This window comes from Bufo bufo, chromosome 6, assembly GCF_905171765.1.
Source record: "Bufo bufo chromosome 6, aBufBuf1.1, whole genome shotgun sequence".
In the NCBI taxonomy this organism is placed as follows: domain Eukaryota; kingdom Metazoa; phylum Chordata; class Amphibia; order Anura; family Bufonidae; genus Bufo; species Bufo bufo.
Window position 1 is genome coordinate 283,755,124 of NC_053394.1, and position 27,329 is coordinate 283,782,452.

Here is a 27,329-nt window from a genome sequence, read left to right on the forward strand (position 1 = left end):
TCCGCGTGAGCCAGGTTGGGGTTTTCGCGCATGCGTCCTTGTGTTCTCCGGAGAGATCTGGGTGATTGTGTTCTCGGTAACGATCTGAGCTGTCCGCCACCATGTCCCTGCACGGGAAACGGAAGGAAATCTACAAGTACGAGGCGCCATGGACCGTGTACGCCATGAACTGGAGTGTGAGGCCGGACAAAAGGTTCCGCTTGGCTCTGGGGAGTTTTGTGGAGGAGTATAACAATAAGGTGAGCAGTGTGGCCCCCCAGTAATGCAGTGTCCACAGCTGGGACCCTGTGCGCCCCCCAGGTGCAGAGCTGCTATGGCTGCCCGTCCTAATTCTGTATATTGTGCCAGACCTAGAGGAGGGGGCCACTGTGCCATGGGCTGGCAGGAAATTGTTGGACGCCTTTGGAAATCTTAGTCCATTGACTAATATGACGCCCGACAAGTCATGAAACAAAAGTTGTGTAGTTTAAAGGAGTCTCCCGCATCAAAGATTGATGTTAGAGACTTGTCACCAGCATCCGATTGGTGGAGGTCTGACTGAAGGGGCCTCTACAGAGATGGCCTGTGGCCCTTTTGCGGTGATGTAACAGCGGCCCCTCCACCCATGAGACATGGAGAGTATAGGAGCTCCCCGATGCTCAAGGGCGGCTTCTCCCCGACCCAACATGGCAGGCGCTTAAAGGGGTTGTCTCACGTCAGCAAATGGCTTTATCACGTAGAGAAAGTTACTACAAGACACTTACTAATGTATTGTTATTATCCATCTTGCTTCCTTTGCTGGCTGGATTCATTTTTCCATTACATTATACACTGCTTGTTTCCATGGTTATGACCACCCTGCAATCCAGCACTGGTGGTTGTGCTTGCACCGTCCCGGCCACCAGAGAGGCCGGCACTTTTTCCTATAGTGTGCAAGCACGACCACCACTGATGGATTACAGGGTGGTCGTAACTATGGAAACGAGCAGTGTATAATGTGATGGAAAAATGAATCTAGCAAAGGAGGCAATATGGACAATCACAATACATCAGTAAGTGCCTTGTATTCACTTTCTCTACGTGATAAATACCACACAGTGCTTGGGGCATCTGTTGTTTACTCTTGGAAACTTTGGGGAGCTCCGCTATTTGGGCTCAGTGAATCACGGATTCACAGACGGCACACGCACCCATTGACTTTATTGTGTAATTGGTGTTTTTTTTCGTGGACCGCAGGTCTGTGGTGACGCCATGGAGGTGTGCTGTGATTACAGATTAAAGTCAATTGGTCCATGAAAATCCTGGGCAAAACACAGATGCCAAAAGCCTTTGGTCCATGCTTTTCACGGAACATTGGTAGGAGATGCTCTGGAAATAAAGGGGTATTCTGGTTATAACAACTATCAGATTGGTGGGGGTCCCACAAGAACGGAGGCCCCATAACCCGTGGAGCCAGAAATGGGTGCCATTCCTCCATTCACCTATAGAAGTGAATGGAGCTGCGCCATGCTTTTCCGACCAGCTGCTCTATCCATTTAAGGGGTGGGGGCTCAACGGGGTACGGGGCCCTCTTTCTCATGATTTGATGGGGGTCTAAGTGGTAGGACCCTCACCAATCTGGTAGTTATCCCCTATACACAGGATAGGGGATAACTTGTTATAACCGGAATACTCCTCTTTAATTTTAAACCTGACCGTGTCCATGGAATAGGGGAGACACACGGACAAAACACAGGCATGTGAATGAGGCCTTATCATTTTGGAGGTGGTACCCATTTCAGATGCTAGAGGGTACCCATGATGCTACTTTCTTGGTGCGTCCTATTGACATTTCCAGATGCCGCTATCGAAGCCATATCAACGTCCCATTTCTAAGATCCTGTGCCCCTGGCCGTTTCTGTGTGCGTTCTGCATTTTCCTCACTTCCATCAATAGCTAGGACAATTTTCATCCACAATTCGGACAAGAATAGGACAATTTGCGAACAAAAAAAAACAGATCTGCAAAAAACGCTGATGGAAATGAATGGGGCAGGGTTCTGCACACCTCAAACGCGGGTAAAAACTGCAGACGTGAATGAAGCCTTGCTGTTGACGTGCCATGCCCTGTGCCCAGTATAGCCCGGGATGGGGCACTTCTGGGGTACATGGAGCAGGCTAATAAATAATGCCCGGTTGCTTCAAGCAGGTGTTTGATGTCAGAAAAACTTCGCAAATCAGCCGTGTTTGGTTCAAGTGAAAATCGCCCCTATTTACCTCCATAAACCAAAAGCCGTTGTGACTGTCAGTCTTCAGAGATATTGTATCATTAGCTTTCATTAGTTATAATGGCTCGTTTTGTCTGGGGAGCAATCGTCAGGGGAAATAAAATGATCGCTGTCCTATTAGTTCACACAAAACCTGTCCTAATCACACAGCAGGACAAGTTACTTCACAGCACTGAGCTAAAGAGCTGCCTCATCCTCCTCTCTGCTCTGCTTGTCAAAGATTATGATCCTAAATACAGCTTAAAAGGGTTCTCCGGGCTTAACTTTTTTTTTTTTTTGCTATTACAAGCTAACCTGTGGAGGAATGATTATTGCTCACATACTTACCTTCCAGAGTGCAGCCGTTCCTGAGATCTTCCTCCCAGTCACGTGGTCCCTCCAGATGGCTTTTCAGTGTTTTTTCCGGACGAAGTGCGTCTTCTTCTCTTTCTTTCTCCAGCAGGAGACGGATCGTCACGAGTGACGTCACCACCTCCTGCTGGAGAAAGTGCTAGTGCGCATGTGCAGGACCGCCGGCCGCTCTCTGTATCGTACAGGCTTCTATGTGAAGCCTGTACTGACTCCTGCACAGCGCGATGTAAGCGCTGTGCAGGAGTGACAGCATAGCAATCAGCCACAGAGGGTCAATTGATGGCACAATAGGGTCAATCGATGGCACAAGTGGGGCACTGGATGGCCCAAGGGGGTAATGAATGGCACAATGGGGGCAATGGGGACGTCACTGTTATGGGGGGGGCGCTGTGGACGTCACTGTTATGGGGGGGCGCTGTGGACGTCACTGTTATGGGGGGGGCGCTGTGGACGTCACTGTTATGGGGGGGCGCTGTGGACGTCACTGTTATGGGGGGGGCGCTGTGGACGTCACTGTTATGGGGGGGCGCTGTGGACGTCACTGTTATGGGGGGGGCGCTGTGGACGTCACTGTTATGGGGGGGGCGCTGTGGACGTCACTGTTATGGGGGGGGCGCTGTGGACGTCACTGTTATGGGGGGGGCGCTGTGGACGTCACTGTTATGGGGGGGGCGCTGTGGACGTCACTGTTATGGGGGGGGCGCTGTGGACGTCACTGTTATGGGGGGGGGCGCTGTGGACGTCACTGTTATGGGGGGGGCGCTGTGGACGTCACTGTTATGGGGGGGGGGCTGTGGACGTCACTGTTATGGGGGGGGCGCTGTGGACGTCACTGTTATGGGGGGGGCGCTGTGGACGTCACTGTTATGGGGGGGGCGCTGTGGACGTCACTGTTACGGGGGGGGGCGCGGTGGACGTCACTGTTATGGGGGGGGCGCTGTGGACGTCACTGTTATGGGGGGGGCGCTGTGGACGTCACTGTTATGGGGGGGGCGCTGTGGACGTCACTGTTATGGGGGGGGCGCTGTGGACGTCACTGTTATGGGGGGGGCGCTGTGGACGTCACTGTTATGGGGGGGGGCGCTGTGGACGTCACTGTTATGGGGGGGGCGCTGTGGACGTCACTGTTATGGGGGGGGCGCTGTGGACGTCACTGTTATGGGGGGGGGCGCTGTGGACGTCACTGTTATGGGGGGGGGCGCTGTGGACGTCACTGTTATGGGGGGGGCGCTGTGGACGTCACTGTTATGGGGGGGGCGCTGTGGACGTCACTGTTATGGGGGGGGCGCTGTGGACGTCACTGTTATGGGGGGGGGGGCTGTGGACGTCACTGTTATGGGGGGGGCGCTGTGGACGTCACTGTTATGGGGGGGGCGCTGTGGACGTCACTGTTATGGGGGGGGCGCTGTGGACGTCACTGTTATGGGGGGGGCGCTGTGGACGTCACTGTTATGGGGGGGGCGCTGTGGACGTCACTGTTATGGGGGGGGCGCTGTGGACGTCACTGTTATGGGGGGGGCGCTGTGGACGTCACTGTTATGGGGGGGGCGCTGTGGACGTCACTGTTATGGGGGGGCGCTGTGGACGTCACTGTTATGGGGGGGGCGCTGTGGACGTCACTGTTATGGGGGGGGCGCTGTGGACGTCACTGTTATGGGGGGGGCGCTGTGGACGTCACTGTTATGGGGGGGGCGCTGTGGACGTCACTGTTATGGGGGGGGGCGCTGTGGACGTCACTGTTATGGGGGGGGCGCTGTGGACGTCACTGTTATGGGGGGGGCGCTGTGGACGTCACTGTTATGGGGGGGGCGCTGTGGACGTCACTGTTATGGGGGGGGCGCTGTGGACGTCACTGTTATGGGGGGGGCGCTGTGGACGTCACTGTTATGGGGGGGGCGCTGTGGACGTCACTGTTATGGGGGGGGCGCTGTGGACGTCACTGTTATGGGGGGGGCGCTGTGGACGTCACTGTTATGGGGGGGGCGCTGTGGACGTCACTGTTATGGGGGGGGCGCTGTGGACGTCACTGTTATGGGGGGGGCGCTGTGGACGTCACTGTTATGGGGGGGGCGCTGTGGACGTCACTGTTATGGGGGGGGGCGCTGTGGACGTCACTGTTATGGGGGGGGCGCTGTGGACGTCACTGTTATGGGGGGGGGCGCTGTGGACGTCACTGTTATGGGGGGGGGCGCTGTGGACGTCACTGTTATGGGGGGGGGCGCTGTGGACGTCACTGTTATGGGGGGGGCGCTGTGGACGTCACTGTTATGGGGGGGGCGCTGTGGACGTCACTGTTATGGGGGGGGCGCTGTGGACGTCACTGTTATGGGGGGGGCGCTGTGGACGTCACTGTTATGGGGGGGGCGCTGTGGACGTCACTGTTATGGGGGGGGCGCTGTGGACGTCACTGTTATGGGGGGGGGCGCTGTGGACGTCACTGTTATGGGGGGGGCGCTGTGGACGTCACTGTTATGGGGGGGGCGCTGTGGACGTCACTGTTATGGGGGGGGGCGCTGTGGACGTCACTGTTATGGGGGGGGGGCTGTGGACGTCACTGTTATGGGGGGGGCGCTGTGGACGTCACTGTTATGGGGGGGGCGCTGTGGACGTCACTGTTATGGGGGGGGCGCTGTGGACGTCACTGTTATGGGGGGGGCGCTGTGGACGTCACTGTTATGGGGGGGGCGCTGTGGACGTCACTGTTATGGGGGGGCGCTGTGGACGTCACTGTTATGGGGGGCGCTGATTATAAGTGATAGGGCTCGTACACAGAACTGTATCTGTTCTGCGGTCTACAAGTCGCGGATCCACTAAATAAGGTTACTGTCCGTGTGCGATTCACATTTTTTCACAGTCCCATTGAGTTCTATGGGTTTTAGATCTGCATTATGAGGACCAGAATAGGACATGTTCTATCTTTCACAGAACTGGCATTCGGATGTGGAAAGCACATGGACGTCATCAGTGTGTTTTTTACATCCGGATGTCAGTTCCAGTAAAGACAGAACATCTCCTATTCTGGTCTTCAAAATAAGGACCTCAAATCCATAGAACTCAATGGGACTGCAAAAAATGTGGATCGCAAAATGGATACGGTCGTGTGCATAAGGGTTTAGATACACAGCTCAGCAGGCAGGATCATACAAGATAGGATTAGATACACCACTCAGCAGGCTGTGTCATACAAAATGGGATTAGATATACACTTCAGCAGGCAGTATCATAGAAGATGGGATTAGATACACAGCTCAGCAGGCTGTTTCATACAAAATGGGATTAGATACACCGCTCAGCAGGAAGTGTCATACAAAATGGGATTAGATATACACTTCAGCAGGCAGTATCATAGAAGATGGGATTAGATACACCGCTCAGCAGGCAGTATCGCACACAACATGATGTGTATCAGGCACACATACATGATAGGATTAGATACAGATGTGATTGGATACGCTTGTTTCTTCCAGCTGTTTATCACACTCTGGAGATGGTGAGGGAAGAGCTTGCAGACGGTCAGTGATGGGATTAGATACACAGCTCAGAAGGCTGTATCACACAGGATAGGATTAGATACACATGTGAGGGAAGAGCTTGCAGACTGTCAGTGATGGGATTAGATACACAGCTCAGAAGGCTGTATCACACAGGATAGGATTAGATACACATGTGAGGGAAGAGCTTGCAGACGGTCAGTGATGGGATTAGATACACAGCTCAGAAGGCTGTATCACACAGGATAGGATTAGATACACATGTGAGGGAAGAGCCTGCAGACGGTCAGTGATGGGATTAGATACACAGCTACGAAGGCTGTATTACACAGGATAGGATTAGATACACATGTGAGGGAAGAGCCTGCAGACGGTCAGTGATGGGATTAGATACACAGCTCAGAAGGCTGTATCACACAGGATAGGATTAGATACACATGTGAGGGAAGAGCCTGCAGACGGTCAGTGATGGGATTAGATACACAGCTCAGAAGGCTGTATCACACAGGATAGGATTAGATACACATGTGAGGGAAGAGCCTGCAGACGGTCAGTGATGGGATTAGATACACAGCTACGAAGGCTGTATTACACAGGATAGGATTAGATACACATGTGAGGGAAGAGCCTGCAGACGGTCAGTGATGGGATTAGATACACAGCTCAGAAGGCTGTATCACACAGGATAGGATTAGATACACATGTGAGGGAAGAGCCTGCAGACGGTCAGTGATGGGATTAGATACACAGCTCAGAAGGCTGTATCACACAGGATAGGATTAGATACACATGTGAGGGAAGAGCCTGCAGACGGTCAGTGATGGGATTAGATACACAGCTCAGAAGGCTGTATCGCACAGGATAGGATTAGATGCACATGTGAGAGAAGAGCCTGCAGACGGTCAGTGATGGGATATAGATACTGAGTGAGAAGTAGATTCCTGTCTGGGTGTAGAAAGACACAGGAGTTATAGATGGAGTAGCTGCTGCAGGCAGAGCAGAGTGGGGGCCGTGGCCAGCCTGTGACTCATCACTGTGCAGTGCAGCCAGGATTGTGTATCAATAAAGTTATGTATTCAACAAAACAAGAAGGGGAGAAAGTAAACAGATCTGCCAGGATAATGTGATGTCTTCCAGGGGGGAAAAGGAAAGCTCAGACATGAAAAACAGGTTGGGGGCTTATGTATGGATGGTGAGGGGTGTTAGGAGCACATGACGTTTTGAATTCAGTTTGTGAGATCCGTTTCAGGGATCTCACAAACGGTTCAAAACGGATCAGTTCAGCCCCAATGCATTCTGAATGGATAAGGATCCGCTCAGAATGCATCAGTTCGGCACCGTTCCGCCTCCATTCTGCTCTGGAGGCGGACACCAAAAGCTGCTTGCAGCACCTGGCAATGCGGAGCCAAACGGATCCGTCCTGACTTACAATGGAAGTCAATGGGGATGGATCCGTTTTCACTGACACAATATGGTGCAATTGAAAACGGATCCGTCCCCGATTGACTTTCAATGCAAGTCAGGACTGATCCGTTTTGACTTAGACTTTTTTTTGACAGAATAATGCAAACGGATCCGTTCTGAACAGATACAAGCGTTTGCATTATAGGTGCGGATCCGTCTGTGCAGATACCAGATGGATCCACACCTAACCCAGGTGTGAAAGTAGCCTAAAAAGAATTTTGATTTTGGGACCAGACAACTTCTTTAATATGATCTTCAGCTGAATCTCTGTAGGAATGGAGTTCATGAGGAGACATGAAGTACAGAGAGGAGGGGATGTGACTAATGAGCAGCAGCACTTGTATGCAGTCTCCATCACCACAGCCCCACGTTACCACAGTCTGTCCCCTCTGTACTTCATGTCTCCTCATCACCTCTATTCCCACAGAGATTCAGCTGAAGATCTTCTCATCTGTATTCAGGATCATAATCTCTGACAAGTAGAGAGGAGGACGAGGCAGCTCTTTAGCTCAGTGTTGTGAAGTAACTTGTTCTGCTGTGGTATTAGGACAGGTTTTGTGTGTACTAATAGGACGGCATTTTGTTTCATCTGATTTGAAACAACGAGCCGTTATAACTAATGAAAGGTATTTGGGATTATATTTATAATAAAGTAATATTTAAGTATATGTATTTTTAAGACCCAACCAGAGCAATTGTCTGGGGGGCTTTTAGCATCTTGATATGCATAAGGTCTCATGTACGTGACCGTGTCCGTATTTCGGTCCACAAAAAAAAAATACGGACACCTTCTGTGTGTATTTCACTTTTTTTTTCGCTCCCGTTACTAGAAATGACTATTCTTGGACGAGAACAGGACATGTTCTATAATTTGTGAAACAGACACATGTGGACATCCGTTTTTTGTTTTTTTTTGTTTAGTTTTTTTTTTTTTTGGGGGGGGGGGGGGGGGGTTGTGGACCCATAGAAATGAATGAGTCTGTGTGCATTCCGCAAAGAAATGCAAATCGGACATAGATACAAAATACGGTCATGTGCATGAGGCCTAGTGGTTTTGAGCTGAAGTCCATAGATAATATTGGCAGTGTGTCCCTAACAGTCAGACTCATTGTTACATAGGAGCGTTCGTTCATATGGCAGTATATTTTACTAACCTATGGAATACTATTCTGAGATGTCACTGTACGTAGCCTATTTCTCCATACAGGTGCAGCTGGTCGGCCTGGATGAGGAGAGCTCCGAGTTTATCTGCAGAAACACCTTTGACCATCCGTATCCCACCACAAAGCTCATGTGGATTCCTGACACCAAAGGAGTATATCCCGACCTGCTGGCTACAAGCGGGGACTATCTGCGTGTCTGGAGGGTATGTGTGTACATCTCACAGGCCATCGGGGTTTCTGTTACTTGTCGTGATAGGGTCCACTTGAGCTGTTCTGGTTTCTTCTGCAGGTTGGAGAGACGGAGACCCGCTTGGAGTGTTTGCTGAACAATAACAAGAACTCAGACTTCTGTGCACCTCTCACATCTTTTGATTGGAACGAAGTAGATCCCAATTTACTTGGTGAGTGTTCTGAATGTGCACCTTGCCGTGTCAAAGAGGTTCCTGTTGTGAACCCTGGTTTTGGTGTGAAAGGCGCCTTCCTGCCACTTTAACATTGACAGGAAAAAAAACTTTTATGTATCCTGAAGACGTCTCTCCTTGCTCCTAGGAACTTCCAGCATTGACACAACTTGTACCATCTGGGGTCTGGAGACTGGGCAAGTTCTTGGCCGAGTCAACCTAGTGTCTGGTCATGTGAAAACACAGCTTATTGCTCACGACAAAGAGGTGAGACCTGCTTGCTGTTCTGGTAGAGATGCTGCAGATAGCACAGGTGGGACTGGCCAGCTGTGTAGTATATAATGTGTACATGCATGAAACCAGTAGGCGGTGGGAATTCTTTCCATGCTGTGGTGCAGCTGAAGGAGGCACCAACTGAGATTGAACCAGTGGGCAGATATCAATGTTTTGGCCACCTGTTTCAAGGTGTTGTGCGACCAAAATGTAAAATGAATTACAGGCAGGGGATGTGTAAGGGAAAAAAAATAAAAGCAACCGTCACTCACCTGTGAATGTTCCGCCATTCCAGTGTTATGGCTTCTGTCCACATCAAACCAGAAGTAATAATGTTTTGTTCCCACTCTTGCCCTGTCAGACAACCCGTTTGTTCAAGAATTGGAAAGGGGGGTGGGGGGGTTGGCCTGGTTTGACGTTGCCGCAGCCAACCCCTTTGCTACCTCCACCGCAGCGGAGCACGCAGCGGGCGCCATAGCCACAGGGCTTCTGCATTTTTAAACAACCATGTGGCTGATTGCATTAGGGTTGTTGCGATACTAAAATTTTGATTCGATTTCGATACCATAAAAAAGTATTGCGATATTCGATACCACGTGAAAAAAATAAAATGCCAAAAAAAACACATGCATTCCACATTAAAAAAAATGGCGAATCGCAAAGTTTTTATTTATTTTTTTCTGTTCCGGCGTTCACCGCATAGGAGATTTTTCTTTATTTTATATTTTAATAGTTTGGACTTTTCGGACGTGGCGATATGTAATATGTTTATTTATTGTTTATGTATTTTATATGTAAAATTGGGAAAGGAGGTAATTTATAGTTAATATTTTGGTGGTTTACTTTTTATTTAATAACTATTTCCTCCCTTAGGGGCTAGTACCTGGGATCTTTTAATCCCTTGTCTATTCACCCTAGTAGAGCTCTATTATGGTGAATAGGACTTCACACTCTCCATGCTGCCCTGTGCATAGTACACACAGCAGCAGGGAGATTACCATGGCAGCCAGGGCTTCAGTAGCATCCTGGCTGCCATGGTAACCGATCAGAGCCCCAGGATTACACTGCTGGGGCTCCGATCAGAAGCTGCCACTGCCACCAATGAGGGGGAGGGGAGAGGACCCTGTGGCCACTGCCACCAATGTTTTTAATACTGAGGGGAAGGGGCGCACTGCGCCACTAATGATTTTAATACTGGGGGGGGCACTCTGCGCCACCAATGACAATTAACTTTTAATACAGGAGGCAGGTGTCGGCAGCAGATCAGCGGCAGTTAACCCCTCAGGTGCCGCTGATCGCAGCTCCCTGTCAGAGGTCGGGTCCCGGCTATGTTATTCTGCTGCACCCGCCTCCTGTATTAAAGGTTAAAGAGGACCTTTCAGGGGTCCAAACATTGTAAACTAACTATCAGGAAATGTAGAGCGGTGCCCAGGGATCTCACTGCACTTATTATTCCTGGGCGCCTCTCTGTTCGCCCGCTGTGGCCCCAGTATATTCTCCAGCTCTGTATGCTAATTGCTAGCATCGGAGCAATGGGGAGGAGACTGGCCTTTTTCTCAATGGGCTGTCTCCTTCTCCCTGGCTGTAGCGCTGTCCAATCAAAGCGCAGAGCGTCACAGCCAGAGAGAAAAAAACCTCACCTTCTCCCTGGCTCTACGCTTTGATTGGACAGCGCTACAGCCATATCCTGATAGTTAGTTTACAATGTTTGGACCTGTTAAAGGTCCTCCTTCTTATTGGCAGCGGCGGCACAGGGAAGAGGGAGAGAGTGACTCCTCCCCTGTGCTGCTGAGGGAACATGAGCACGCTCTGATGCTAGGCTGTGCAGTAGGGCAGCCTAGTATCGATAAATATCAAATCCCGGTATCGTATCGATACCGGGACAAAAGTATCGATATTTCGATACCCGCAGCAACCCTAGATTGCATACATTTCACCCCTCAGATGCCGTGGTGAAATGTTACCACGGCATCTGAGCAGTCCGGAAGCGGGAGCCGCTCGCTCCTGTAACAGCATTCACAACAGCCTTCACACATCTCCGTACGCATAAGTACAAAAAAGTTATGGAGGACAGAATATGGTGATTAAAAAAAAAATATATATATTTTTTTTTTTCAAGGTTTTAATTTTTTTTTCAGTATTAACCACTTCACATCCGGGCCATTTACCCCCTTCCTGACAGAGCCTAATTTTGCTAATCTGACGTGTCACTGTATGTGGTAATACACGCTTTTACTTATCCAAGCCATTCAGAGATTGTTTGTTTTCTCATGACACATTGTACTTCATGACAGTGGTAAATTTGAGTCAATATATTTAACCTTTATTTATAAAAGAATCCAACATTTTCCAAAAATTTTTAAAAAAATCTCAATTTTCTAAATTTTTATTTCTCTGCTTTTAAAACACAAAGTGATACCTCCTAAAATATTTATTACTTAACATTCCCCATATATCATTTTGTAAATGTAATTTTATTTTTGTAGGACGTTAGAAGGCTTAGAATTTTAGAAGCAATTCTTAAAATTTTTAATGGTACTATTTTGGGGTACATATGATTTTTAATTGCTCTATTTAAAAAAAATTTTGTGAGGCAAGGTAACCAAAAAATGTCTGTTCATCTGACAGGGTAGATCATGTGCTATTTTTTATAGAGCAGGTTGTTACAGACACAATGATATCAAATATGTCTACTTTGTTTTTTCAGTTTTACATAATAAAGCATTTAAAAAAAAAAATAATACATTTTTGTGGCTCCATTTTCGTTACACCATATTTTTTTATTTTTATGCTAATCGTCTTGTGCAGGGGCTCGTTCTTTGCAGGAAGAGTTGACGTTTTTATTGGTACCATATTTGGGTACATATGATTTTTTTGATCATTCATTATTACACTTTATGGGGCAAGGTGACCCAAAAATTGGTTGTTTTAGCACAGTTTTTAATTTATTTATTTTTACAGCGTTCAGCTGAGGGGTTAGGTCATGTGACATTTTTATAGAGCAGATCGTTATGGACATGGCAATACCTAATATGTATACTTTTTCTTATTTATTTAAAGAGGACCTTTCACCTGTATAAACGATGTTAACTGAGTATGCTGCCATATAGAGCGGCGCCCGGGGATCTCACTGCACTTACTATTATCCCCGGACGCCGCTCTGTTCTCCCGTTATAGGCTCCGGTACCTTTGCTTTTTAAGTTATAGTAGGCGGGTCTTCCCTTGTCCTGTGGGCGTCTCCTTCTCCTAGGCTGCAGCGCTGGCCAATCGCAGCGCACAGCTCACAGCCTGGGAGGTTTTTTTCTCCCAGGCTGTGAGCTGTGAGCTGTGATTGGCCAGCGCTGCAGCCTAGGAGAAGGAGACGCCCACAGGACAAGGGAAGACCCGCCTACTATAACTTAAAAAGCAAAGGTACCGGAGCCTATAACGGGAGAACGGAGCGGCGTCCGGGGATAATAGTAAGTGCAGTGAGATCCCCGGGCGCCGCTCTATATGGCAGCATACTCAGTTAACATCGTTTATACAGGTGAAAGGTCCTCTTTAAGTTTTACACAATAATAGCATTTTTTCAAACCAAACAAAATTATGTTTGTGTCTCCATAGTCTAAGAGCCATAAGTTTTTTTATTTTTTGACCAATTGTCTTAGGTAGGATCAAATTTTTTGCATGATGAGGTGACTGTTTGGTACTATTTTGGAGGTCATACGCCTTTCTGATCGCTTGCTGTTGCACTTTATGTGATGATAGGTGAAAAAAAATTGCTTTTTTGGCACTGTTTTTATTTTTTACGGTGTTCACCTCAGGGGTTAGGTCATGTGATATTTTTATAGAGCTGGTTGTTACGGACGGCGATACCTAATATGTACACTTTTTCTTATTTATTTAAGTTTTACACAATAATAGCATTTTTGAAACAAAAAAATATTTAAATGTCTCCATGTTCTGAGAGCTTAAAGGGGTTGTCCGAGTTATGAAAAAAAAATAATATAGCACTGAAAATCTGATATATAACTGAGCTAAGCAAGTTTTATGCAAAAAAATTATATATATTTCCTCATTTCCCTGGTTCTTTTCTGGCCCTTTGTTTACATGCAATAAAAACACTCTCTGCCCCTTCCCCTGCACTGCTAAGGGAGTGGATACAAGAGCTGCCCTGAGTGACATGTCTGCCTGCTGGGAGACTCTGCAGCATGTTGTATGTGTAGGACTACAAGTCCCAGCTGTATAATGACACTGCTAAGGGAGTGAACACAAGAGCTGCCCTGAGTGACATGTCTGCCTGCTGGGAGACTCAGCAGCATGTTGTATGTGTAGGACTACATGTCCCATCTGTATAATGACACTGTTAATACACACAGGATCTTCCCCCTACCTTTTTGTGTAATGCTCTCTCTAGTATGTCAGATCATGTGCCCAGAATTGTCTCTCACTGCCTGCAGAGCTGTGCAGCTGAAGGGGTTAAGAATCCTAGCAGAGAGTAGACGGCAGGGAAGGGGGCGTGGCCAGCACAGTGACGTTTCGTTTACAGGCTTGTAAACGACCTTTATCAGAGCAGAGAGAGAAGCTGACATCACAGGTCATGTGACCCTCAGTGAAATCTGAGAAACCAGCCACTGGAGATAAAGTGAGTGAATTGGAAAGCTGTTACATTTGCTTAGTTAGGAACATAGAAAGAACAAAAAAATAACTCTGATAACCCCTTTAAGTTTTTAGGGTTTTTTTGAGCGATTTTTCTTTTGTAGGGCTCATTTTTTGCAGGATGAGGTGACTGTTTTATTGGTACCATTTTGTGGGACATACACCTTTTTGATCACTTGGAGTTACAATTTTTGTGTTGTATGTGATGTGATGCTTTTTTTTTTTTTATACCATTTTAATTTTTTATGGGGTTTATCGGACGGGGTGGATCATGTGATATATTTATAGAGCCGGTCGTTACGGCCCCGGTATATTCTCCAGCTCTGCGGCAATAACAAATATGTCTTATTTATTTTTTCTATTTAAAAAAATAATAATTTAATTACTTAATTGGGGGAACTTTTTTTTTTTTTTTTACATTTGAAACCTTTTTTTATTTATTTATTTATTTTTTTAAAACACTTTTTATTTTATTTTTTTTTATTTTACACTTTACGTCCCCCATAAGGTCATACAAGACCTCTGGGAGACATTTAACTTCCTTTTTTTTTTTTTTTTACTATTGATTTCTCCTGTAGCTGGGGCTGACATAGTAGCCCCAGTTACAGGGGAAATACACCCCCAGAGAGGCTGTACAGCAGTATACAGCACTGTACAACCTCAGTGCAGGGCTGATCGAGGTCTATGGAACACACAGCTCCTGCACACTCCCGGCCCCCGGCGGTCACATGACCACCGGGACAGGGCAGAAAGCGCATAGCGCTTCCTTATCTGTATACCCAGCTCTCGTTGTGTGCTGTGTATGCAGCGATCTAGAAGGCAGGGACACCTGGGAACTGTCCCTGCCTTCTCTCTGGGTTGCTCTGCTCTCACTGAGAGCGGGCCCCCCACTCGGCAGCTGCCATCTCTGAATGGACGTTCCAGAACCAGAACGTCCATTCAGAGAGAAACATCCACCCATAGCACGTTTATCTCCTACTAGACATTAAGCCTGTTACAATAACGGGCGCTAGAGCAGTAGTGCATAAACATTAGTAGGAACAGTCTATATTAAATGGCAAGGGAACTTGACCACATTGGCTGGTGGCCGAGACTGGCGGCTGTGGCTGGTGGCTGAGATTGCAGGCTGCGGCTGGTGGCTGAGATTGCAGGCTGCGGCTGGTGGCTGAGACTGCTGGCACTGACGTGGCTGTGGCGGAGACTGCTGGCTGCAGCTTGTGGCTGAGGCTGGCACTAAGTGCTGGCTGTAGCTGAGAATGCTGGCACAGACTGATGGCTGAGACTGCTGGCTGTGGCTGAGACTGCTGGCACTGAGTGCTGGCTATAGCTGAGACTGCTGGCACTGACTGTGGCTGGTGGCACTGACTGATGGTTGAGATGGTTGGCGCTGACAGGTGGCTGACACTGCTGTGACTGGTGGCTGTGGCTGTACGACTGGCACTGACTGCTGGTGCTGAGACTGCTGGTAGCGACTGGTAGGTCAGACTGCTGACAGGGGCTTCTCTCTATATGGCTGATAGTGCTGGGACTGACTAACAGAAATGGTGGTGCTCTGACCTGCTTGCTGGCGCACAGGTGTGGGTGGTGCAGGCGGCATGTGGAGCGCCGTGTTTTTAGGGTTATTCCTGCAGTATAGAAATCTTTTGCTACAGGTAGTTGTGCATTGTGTGTGTGTGTGTGTGTGTGTATTAATATATTTGTGATCGGGTCGGCTATCAGAGTGTGATACCTAACACTTAGCAGTGGAAGTGTGGCGGAACTGCTTACGGAAGGATAGCCTAAAGGATGCCACCCTAGGATAGAGGAGATGAGAGCTGAGGGCTATGGGTGGGAGGGTGCGTCGACCTCGTAGATCACGTAGGTGAGGAGAGCGCTACCCCCCACCTTAAGTAGGCCTTGCAAGAGCCTCCCCTCACACAAATGCGGCGTCTACCGCGCCTATACTTGTGATCGGGTCGGCTATCAGAGTGTGATACCTAACACTTAGCAGTGGAGGTGTGGCGGAACTGCTTACGGAAGGATAGCCTAAAGGGGCCAAAAAGGAAACACTAGACACAAGTGGAGCAAATAGAAATCATGGTATGCACAATTACAACAACCGTTTCTGAAAAGCGGCAGACATTTCTATGCGCGGATTGGGTTTATACCTGGTATAACAGGAGGACTCCCACCGACCTAATTTCTTGATGATATGAGCCGGTGTATTGTTCTTTGACGCAGCCTATGCCACGCCTATTCTGAAAGAATGCCCGGTGATTGACCATGGATTTACCCTTAAGTTGGATAACAGAATCCGTACGTGCTTCAAGAAAACTTGAATACTAAGAGGAGCGGAGCCGTGTGCTAATAGTGGTGAATGTACCGTGGCATGTTTGATGGTGTCTAACCAACCGTGTAGAACTGCTATTGGGCACCAAGAATTCCCAGTGGGAAAATATTTTACTTGTACGGTTTCCCCCGGCCGAGCGGTTTTGGAATGGCGTAAAGAAAGTGAGAAATAGGAACCATCCCAGGTGAGATGTTTCTTCTGTAGGAAATCTGGTGAAGAACCTGAGCATGTAAACTCACCTGGACGGAGGAAACCGTAAAAACTCAAATATAGCGCTGTCTTAATTAGTAGGCTGGTGTAGTGCCCAAAAGGCTCAGTATTCAACATGTGAGACAGATTTAAACATCTCCCCTGTGACAGGCTTTCACGACGTTTTTGGTTTAACCGCCGTACACTGTATACCCTTCAAGACAGCTTTAATGGGGTGAGCTAAAAATAATGACTGTCTGTCAGGGCGGAGTATATACCAGAAATATTGGATACCGGTTAAATATAATTTGACCGTGCAATGGGATAGTTTGAGAGTTTTATGGCAATATGCAATGAATGCTAAAATGTATGAAACATGGTCTAGCTCAGATTGCGGAAACAAGCGTTGGAATCTGATAAAGTGTGCCGAGGCAGTATTGTAATTCCTCCGTGTATTTTTAGACAATGACTGATTAATGAGTGACCTAGCAATTTCCAAGTGTTGCCTCAATCCATGTAGAGGAGGCTGTAAGTTAGCGTTGGAGTCGGTAATGGATCTGCGTCCGGAGAAACCTGGAAGAAAGACTGCACGTTAAGTCTGGACAATGCATCTGCGGCCAAATTTGCCTTCCCTGAAATGTGCGCAACTTCATAATGAAAATGATGTTGTAATGCCAACCACACAAAGGGTCTCAAAAACGACATAATTTCCCCGGATGCTGATCTACCAGATCCACCACGGCAGTATTGTCTGAAATAAACAACACTGTTTGGTTTCCCCAAAGACTACCCCAGGCCTGAGCTGCTGCAACTATGGGGTAAATCTCAAAGAGCGGTGAGGATTTCATGTGTCAATGTGTTCAGGTCACGCGGGGACTGAGAAGGAGGTTCAATCAGTAAAAAATCGTCCAGATAATGTATGACGTCGTATGCGTTAAATTTGTTCTCCAAGATCCAATGCAGGCACTTGGCAAATTGATCAAATAGCCACGGACTAGATCTAGAACCAAATGTTAATTTGTTAGCGAAATAATAAGATCCATCCCATTTGATCCCATGCCACTGCCACAACTGAGGTAGTATGGGGAGGAGTTTAAAGGCGTCAATAATATCCGCTTTGGAGAGCCATGCCTGTTTGCCCAAAGACAGAATGACCTGGATAGCTTCATCTATAGAGGAATATTTCATCGTGAATTCTTCGGATGGAATGGGTGAGTTGTGGAGCTGACAAATCATAAATTTGTCGTTTTTTATTAGAAAATTTCCCGGAGACCACCCCTATGGGATTGATCCTGAATGACTTAAACGGGGGTTTAGAAAATGGCCGTATCAGGTAAGCCTTCCCTAGTTCGGACTGGATCAGTTGAGAAACTACCTCTGGGTCCCTCATGGCTGACTAAGTTTTTTGCATTCAAAAGGTGCCTGGGGTAAGGCAACCTGACCTGTATGGAAACCCGATGAAAACCCAGATATAATAAACTTAACCCATTCTGGTTCTGGATGACCCGTCATATAATCAGCAAGTGTGTCTATGCTAACCACGCCTAGTCATGTGGAACTGTGACCTTTTTGTGGGCATGTGACCCGGGGGTGTGCCCTGAAACAATTGGCGCATAGGTACAATAGCCTGCACTGACTATAGAAGCAAGCATTAAAATTATTGCAGATTTGCGACTTTCCAAAATATTTAATGGGCAGACCTAACTTATCCACCCCAGAGACTGTCTTTGACCAAAAATGGATCCGGGGAGCTTTTAGGAATGGGATTATCTGCCCGTGTGTTGGTATTTGGACACCATTCTGATGAAAGGGAATAGGAACCACAGTTAATACATGCAGGTGCTTTTAGCCCGGCGAAGTGCCGACAGAATAATTCTGTATCAATAACCGCCCAATCAACTGTATGCTGGAAATGGGCTAAAAATGCTGCAGCTTTGGCTGAGAATGAGCGGTGGTACTCATAGAAAGCAGTACCCCAATATTTATGGCCTAGGTTCACCACCTTGTATAGATAAAGGTCTAACTCCTCTCTGCGGATGGGGGATACTTAACAAATCACATCTCTGTATAAGCTAAAGGCCAATACGAATTCCGTAATACTAAGTTTCCTGTTCAGTCTGATATCCCTGGATTTTAGTATGACCGACACTTCACCACATGCTATTGTTTTATTGTCGGGAACCTTGTGAGTAGCTATCAATAATGAGGCTAGATTAACATCCTTACCATCTAAGATGTCTTTTCTTTTGTTAGCTGGAATGAAATGAGACGGGGCTATGTTAGGAAAATTAGACGGGCAATTAACGGACGTGGCATCGGATATAGATGGGACCACCGGACCCTGAATGACTGAAGTGGAGGTAGAAGCCCTATTTTCAATGGCCTCGAGTCTAGACTGGAAGTTGGACATAGATGAAGACATGTTAATCGCAGCGTGCAGCTGAGTGATTGACGTTTGTATCATGTTCATCGAGACTGTTTCTTGACTGGGGCCTGGTTCCGAATGCAATAGACAATATAATTCGGCCTTCCTGGCTGACGCAGGGAAAGGGATTCCTCTCCTCAGGAGTTCAGCAGTAAGTTTAGGAATAGTCCAGGATCTCAAGGAAGGGGCGTTATCCCAGTCAGACTGAAGATCAAGACTTCTGGGTGATGCGACCGTACCCTGGCTCCCTTGATCCTGTGATGATTCCATCTAAAATAGAACGAGACATGATGACCGCGTTTCCCAAATGTGCCCCCGAAAGAGCATGCACTAGTGCGCCCAGTACCCCAGATCACCTGTGAAGTAGTAAACTTGGTCCCTGCACCAGCCCCTAGTGATGACATTGAAAGATACTATGTGTAAGACTATCGCCACCAGCGTAGTGAGTAATGTGAAGCCCGCCTGCGTGTCGGAAAATGTATGCGACATGACAACAAGTTGAAGACATAAACTAACGCTTGAGCCTAAAAAACCCTTATGTCAAACAAACTGAAGGAATTTTTTATTAATTTTTTTGACTCCTTTTGCCTAAATGCGTGACTGGATTTAAATCGTGTCCGAAGACGTGACAGACTTACGTATTTGCCTGAAGTCGTGTCAGGACTTAAATCGTGTCCGAAGACTTGACGGACTTGCGTAATCGTCTGAAAACGTGAATGGGCTCCACGTAGAGTTCGATAGAGTGACAGACTTGTGGTTATCGTAACGGAGCTTGTTTTGGTCGAAATGGGATAATGATGGATTGTACCTAAAATCGTAAGAACTCAGACTTAATCAAAACTCTAGTAACTCCAAAAATGCACTTATATCATGGCCAGTCTCCTCCCAATATCGAGCGTGATATCTGGAAACTACCTAAGCTCGTCATAGGTCGCAAGCATTTTCCACAGCAGGGGTTAGTTGTTGTTGTTTTTTTTTTTTTTTTTACCTTGCTGTATCCGGAACAAAGCACGAGCTGCCGCCCCCCCCCCCCCCCCCCCCCCCCCGTGGGAAACTCTGCTTTAAAAACAAAATAACCACAATGAGTGTATACCCCAATGCTGCACAGTTATTTAACCCCAGCTGTAACCAAGCCAATACCTGGCTGCACACTTAAGGAACCTGCCTGGACCGGAGATGATACTGCGATGCAAAGTGCCCCCACCTGATAAAAGAATGCACAAGCGGAAAGGCATGAAAAAAAACCTGGTCTGACCATGCAGAAAGAGATAACTGCTGATTATGACCCTGATGTAAATCGTACCCACTTACTGAGAACGTGTTGAGCTGTACTATATGCGCTGCTGCCCCTGACCCCTGCTTACCCTGTGGGAGCCACTGCGTGGAGTGCCTGGGGATCTCTGTGCCGGCCGATCCGATCTATGCCATGTACCTTACCTGGTAACCCGGGCTTCACATACTTCGTACCGCCGACCGCTAAGAATGCTGCTTGAAAGACGCGCTCCACGCCGGCGCATGCGCAGAAGACCCACCGTATGCGTCGACCTCGTAGATCACGTAGGTGAGGAGAGCGCTACCCCCCACCTTAAGTAGGCCGTGCAAGAGCCTCCCCTCACACAAATGCGGCGTCTTACACAATTTTTATTTATTTATTTTTTTGAAAAAAATCATGTTTTTTGGGGCGATTGTCTTAGGGTGGGGTCTCATTTTTTTGCTGGAAGAGATGATGGTTTGATTGGTACCATTTTGGGGCATATATGAATTTTTGATTGTTTGGTATTACACTCTTTGTGATGTAAGGTGATAAAAAAAATAACTTTTTGGGCATTTTTTTTTTATTTATTTTTTTACGGCGTTCACCAGACGGGTTTGATCACATACTATTTTATAGGTTGTGATGGACACAGCGATGCCTAAAATGTGCATTTTTTTTATTTTATTTTACACAATAAAAGCATTTTTTTTTTTAAATAATCATGTTTTTGTGTTTCCATTTTCTGAAAGCCTTTTTTATTTTTTGGGTCGATTTGTCTTAGGTAGAGTCTGATTTTTTTTTTTTTTGCAGGATGAGATGACAGTTTGATGGGTACCATTATGGGCCACATATGACTTTTTGATTGCTTGGTATTACACTTTTTGTGAGGTAAAATGATAAAAAAAAAATATATATATTTTTATGGTGTTCTCCAGATGGGTTGGATCACATGCTATTTTTATAGAGCAGGTCATTACAGACTATTTTTATAGCGCAGGTTGTTACGGACACAACGATGCCTAATATGTGCATTTTTTTATTTTAGTTTACACAATAAAAGCATTTTTGAAAAAAAATCATGTTTTTGTGTTTCCATTTTACTGAAAACCATTATTTTTTTTGGACGATTGGCTTATGTAGGGGCTAATTTTTTGTGGGATGAGGTCACGGTTTAATTGGTGTTAATTTTGGATACATATGACTTTTTTGATCACTATTTATACCACTTTTTTGGGACAAACGTAGCCTGCGTGTGCCGGCCATATACCATACACGGCCTCTATGACTGCACGCTGCGATCCGCGGACCTGAGGGGTTAATTGCGGCGGATCGCAGCGACATAGAGGCCCGGGTATAGGATATAGCCGTCACACGCAGACTACGTTTGTATTCAAGCATTAACTGTATTCATTGGTGGCCCTTCTCCCTTCTACTCCTCTCTATTCTCATTGGTGGCCAGAGGCAGCCGCACACAGTGGGGAGGGAGCTTAACCCTTCAAACATCGGGCCGCTGCCAGGGCAGAGCAGCGGCCCGATGGTTAGCCCCTTCCAGACAGCGGTCCCTAAGGACCGCGGCATGGAAGGTGTTAAACAGTTATGGAGCGTTGTGTGTGTGTGTGTGTGTGTGTGTGTGTGGAGCGCTGTGTCCTGATTGGACGCCCCGCTGTGCATGCCCAGTGCAAAACTGGTGACACACACACGGACACAGCGCACACAGACAGGGCTTTTATTATGTAGGATGGGCGGCTGTGAAGTGGTTAAAACACAAACAATTCTATACAATTGTGGTATTGTTGTAATCGTACTGACCTGGAGAATGAAGGTAACAGGTCAATTTTACTGCATAGTGAGCGTTGTAAAAAAAAAATAATAATCCAATTCCACCCAATTTGGATTAATGCTGTACAGAGATCCTTTGAAACTTGGATCCGAACTTTCCTTTAGTTCCGACTGGTACTTGTACTTGTTTCACTCATCGCTAATTGTATGTAACTGTAAATGGTACCATTAGAAAGTACAACTTGACCTGCAAAAAAAAAAAAGCCCTCCCAAAGCTATGTGTACAGAAAAATTATAAAGGCTGGGAGTGAAAAAACGTCAAATTGCCCGGTCCTCTAAGAGATAAGTGACTAATATTTTCTGGCACATCGGGTTTGGTCAGTTGCAGTATTGATCGTGTTGTGAATGGTTTCTTTGCCTCCGTGTATTACAGGTATATGACATTGCGTTTAGCCGAGCAGGCGGTGGACGGGACATGTTTGCATCAGTGGGAGCAGATGGCTCTGTACGAATGTTTGACTTGCGTCACCTAGAGCACAGCACCATTATTTATGAAGACCCACAGCACCATCCTCTGCTCAGACTGTGCTGGAACAAGCAAGATCCCAACTATCTAGCGACCATGGCCATGGATGGAATGGAGGTGAGAAGTCTCAGTAGTCATAAATTTCTTGGTTGGACAGAAGAATTAATGTGCATGTGTTTTTCAGATCTTTGCACAACTCTAAAACCTTCCATACTTCCCACAGGTAGTGATCCTGGATGTAAGAGTACCCTGCACCCCTGTGGCGCGGCTCAATAACCACCGTGCATGTGTGAACGGCATTGCTTGGGCTCCACATTCCTCATGTCACATCTGTACTGCAGGTAAGTAGCCACATGAAGCCGTAGTTACTTTACTTACTACGAGTGTGATATGGATAAAGCAGTGATGTGATCTTCACATAGGTGCACAGCTCATTACAAGCGAGTATTTTTTTGTGTGTGTGTGGGGGGGGGGGGGGGGGGGTGGTAAAGCATGGGGCCACTTACTAATAATGTGAGGCACATGGAAGTCTAAATGGATAAAATTGTGTGCCTTACATTAATAGTAACCCCATAAAGTACCTCCTCACGTAATGGACTCAATAGGGTTAATGTGTGAGGTACATTATGGGGAAACGTACTATTAATGTGAGGCACTTAATCAATTCGGACCTCCATGGACATCCATTAATAGTAAATAACCCCATTATGTACCTCACATTAACCCCATGTTGCCCATATTATAAGGAGGTATGTGATGGGATCACTTTTACTATTAATGTGCCTCACATTAATACAGACACATGTGTTTAGACTCAATGAAGCACACACCTCTGTCATCCGCTTGTGAGGTAGGAAACTTCTCCTGCAGCACGACTTCCTGTGACCTCATCACCATGTGACCAGTAACATATGGATGTTAATAGTTACCTACTGATGACATCATCACTTCCTTTATCCTACCAGCACCACTAGAAATATGGACCTCTCCTGTATATAGCGGTCAGTGTACATGTCCCCTCCACTCCTATTCTCCCCCCTCCCTGACACTCAGCTTTGTCTTTGGTGGCAGTGGCCGGCCACGTCACAGTGAGAAGGGAGGGACACCCTCCTTCTCCACAATGCGGCTATGTGTGTGCTGATGCTTTGAGCAGCTTAGTATTGAAAAACGGGTATCAAAATATCAAAAAATAAGAGACTTCGATACCCATTGCAACCCTACGGTAGATATGAAAATCACCAGCATGTGTACAATTCCCTGCAGTAAATGGTTTTTAATACCATTACTTGCATTGTATTGTATTATAGTTTTTTTTTTTTTTTTTGGGGGGGGGGGGTGGGTTTGGTTCAGATTTTGCAACCAATCATCAGTATAAGGCTACTTTCACATCTGCACTTTCCCTTTCCGCTGTTGAGATCCGTCATAGGATCTCAATAGCGGAGGAAAACGCTTTCATTTTGTCCTGAACAGAACAGAATGCACCAGAATACATTCCGTTCCATTTGGTTACATCCCCATCGTGGAGAGAATAACGCTGCAAACAGTGTTTTCTGTCTATGATGTGGTGCGGAGCAAGACGGATCCGTCATGACTTACAATGTAAGGCCTCATGCACACGACCGTTGTTGTGTTCCGTTCCGCAAAATGTGCTTCTGTTCCGTGATCCGCTTCCGTTTTTGTTTCCGTGTGTCTTCCTTTATTTTTGGAGGATCACCAGACATGAAGGAAAGTAAAAAAAAAAGTCTAAGTCAAGTTTTCCTTGCAAATGATAGGAAAAAAACGGACGCGGATGACAATCTTGTGTGCCTCCACGTTTTTTCATGGTCCCATTGACTTGAATGGGTCCGCGAACTGTTTTCCGTGAAAAAAATAGGACAGGTTATATTTTTTTGATGGACTGAAACCACGGACGCGGATGACAAACGGTGCATTAGCCGAGTTTTCAACGGACCCATTGAAAGTCAATGGGTCCGCAGAAAATCACGGAAAACGGAACAACAGACACGGAACACAACAACGGTCGTGTGCATGAGGCCTAAGTCAGTGGTGGCAGAACCGTTTTCTCTTGGCTATTTCAGAGATAATACAACCGGATCCGTTCACTGATGCAGACGGTTGTATTATCATGACTGAAGCATTTTGCTGATCCATGACGGATCCAGCAAGAACGCAGATGTGAAAGTAGCCTACCTGTGTGATCTGCATCTTTAAAGGGGCAGTCCACTTTGAAAACAAAAAAAGTCTTTTTGTTACAAAGGTCCCTGATGATAAGCAGATCATAGGCTATGCTACTTCTGGAATCTCCAGTAATCTGCTCTAATCTGCAGGGGGGTTCGGGAGCAGGGAAACAAAGCATTATTACCCAGTTTCCATCATTGAAATCCATTGGCTTTACATGTAATTCACAAATACTTTGTCCTTTGGCTAAAAGAAGAGGGTCCTAAATTGAGGGCAATGGTTAAAGGGTTTTTCCCATGACAAATACTTATCCCCTATCCACAGGATAGGGGATAAGTGTCTGATTGGTAGGGGTTTAAGCCCTGGACCCCCACTGATCACAAAAATGGAGCCCCCATGTCATCGTCTCCCCCCCCCCCCCCCTATTCGAATGGAGCGCCAGTCGCACATTGACGCTGCTGCTTCATTCAACTCAATGGGGCTGCCAGCAGTGGCAGCACACCTGTGTGACCACCATTCCATTTAAACAGGTGTACATTGGTTCTCCGTTCTTGCAATCCGTGGGAGCCCCAGCGGTCGGACCACTGCCGATCAGACACTTATCCCCTTCCTTTGGATAAGCATGTGTTATGTGATAACCCCTGTAATGAATTCCTTTTACAAGAATTGGAAATGGGCATCCCCTTTAATGGTTTGAGGATGGACAGTGGGACTGATCATAGTAATAATATCCTTTTATATGATGTAATTGACTTAATTGTATTCCGTGTCTTATTTTAGCTGATGATCACCAGGCACTGATTTGGGATATCCAGCAGATGCCACGAGCCATTGAAGACCCAATCCTGGCATACACAGCAGAAGGAGAGATCAACAACGTCCAGTGGGCAAGCACCCAACCAGACTGGATTGCCATCTGTTACAACAATTGCCTGGAGATCCTCAGAGTCTGACTTTATTTATCCCAAGCCCCTTTTTACCCCTTCCCTCCTCATCCTGTCCCAGAAGCTGTTTTTTTTTTTTTTTTTGTACATCGTTAGTATCTCTTTTAACCTATAATATATTCATGTTGGTTTTTTGGGCCATCTTAAATAAGCAGCGACGTTTACATACAGATGCCTGATGGGTAATGTAGTTGCTGTCTAATTTATTGGCATCTTGTGACTCATCCCGAAATACTGTAATAATAAACCAGGCCACCGAAACAGGAGCTGGCGGAACCTCATACACTTCCCCGGAGTCAATAATTTTATTCTATTACGTGTCGACAACTTATTAGCCATCAGTATCTTCTTGCTGTGTTTTAATTGTATTACTTTGAGGGCAATACTTTCTGCTGAACACCTGATAGCGCTTTTGTAGTATTCGTAGCATGTATGTGTTTTGTCATTTTGGTTTTGCTAGTGCTGATTACTTGCATCACTTAAAGGGCTTTGGAGATCAGAAAAACATGGTAGCATTAGAGGCAGAGGTTGTAAGAGCTCATTTGCGTACCCTCTTGCCAGTTTTCTTACAAAAATAACACCAGCCCCCTCTACAGGTTGTGTGTGACACTGCAGGTGAGTCCCATTCACTCCAGTGGAGCTGAGCTACAATTCCGCACACAGATACAGTCACTGTTACTGGAAACAAGCTGAGATGCTTTTTTTTTTTTTTTTTTTTTTTTATTATTTTTTAATACTGTCGGTGAGAATATTATTGGATATAGACGTGTGAATCCCTTTTTTTCTTTTTCTTTTTTATTACTCTTCAAAATAAATGGTACCTTGCAGTTTGGTTAGGAAGTAGACATTGGACATTGACAGCTCAGCTGTCTAGAGGTGGGCTGTTCTTGGCGATCATCTGGCAGGGCATGCTCGAGATAGTTCCACAATAGCCACCAAGATTCCTCAATGTCCTGTACCATGAAATGTAAATGTCAGCAGAACGGGTCCCCCAATAAATTTAAATTGCCTATCCAAGTGCTTGTTTTAACCGCTTTTTCTTGCAGTACGTGCATGTTTTGTATGGTAGGTGTTATATGATTACTTAGAGGTATTAATAGTTTGTTTTTGTTTTGTTTTTTATTTGTTTATCTGATAGTTTTTAGTAATTTTTCATACATATATAAAAAAAAAATTTAAATACAAAAAAGCAGCCTCCCCTTTGATCTTGTTCTGTATTGCAGTCAAATCCATTATCGCTTCTCTTAAAATGTTGCCAAAAATAAAGAAAAATGTTTTCGATATTCATGATGCATTTCTAGGAGGAAGAGAACCCAACACATGTAGCCGCATCGAAATGCCACAAGTTGAAACACATGGTTAAATACAAGGATATATAGAAGAAACCAGTATAGGCCATCCACCATCACTGTCTGCTGTTTAATTCAGAGTACCTATCAAAAAACTACCAGACCGCATAAAACATAAGTAAATTTTATTAACACATTATATTAAGGACAATCCATACATAGAGAATGGGCGCAGGGAAAGGCAGCATCCACAGGAAGAAATTATTGGGTCCAGATTCAGTGCGGGTGCAATGCGTTCACCTCACACATTGCACCTGCGCGGAAATTTCGCCCGTGTGAAAGGGGCCTAGACCTCTGAGTTAAAGACCACAGAATAAACGTAAGACAAT

At 46.3% G+C, this 27,329-nt stretch overlaps 1 protein-coding gene across 1 annotated transcript; it reads left to right on the forward strand.

Annotated features, from left to right (window-relative positions):
- On the forward strand, window positions 1–26,850 carry DCAF7 (DDB1 and CUL4 associated factor 7). The gene is made up of 7 exons (XM_040436846.1): window positions 1–239; window positions 8,759–8,917; window positions 9,004–9,115; window positions 9,264–9,382; window positions 22,437–22,646; window positions 22,753–22,870; window positions 25,488–26,850. Exons 1-7 carry the CDS (start codon window positions 102–104, stop codon window positions 25,658–25,660), a joined length of 1,029 nt encoding a protein of 342 aa, XP_040292780.1. The 5' UTR covers window positions 1–101; the 3' UTR covers window positions 25,661–26,850.
- The last annotated feature ends 479 nt before the right edge of the window (window positions 26,851–27,329 follow it).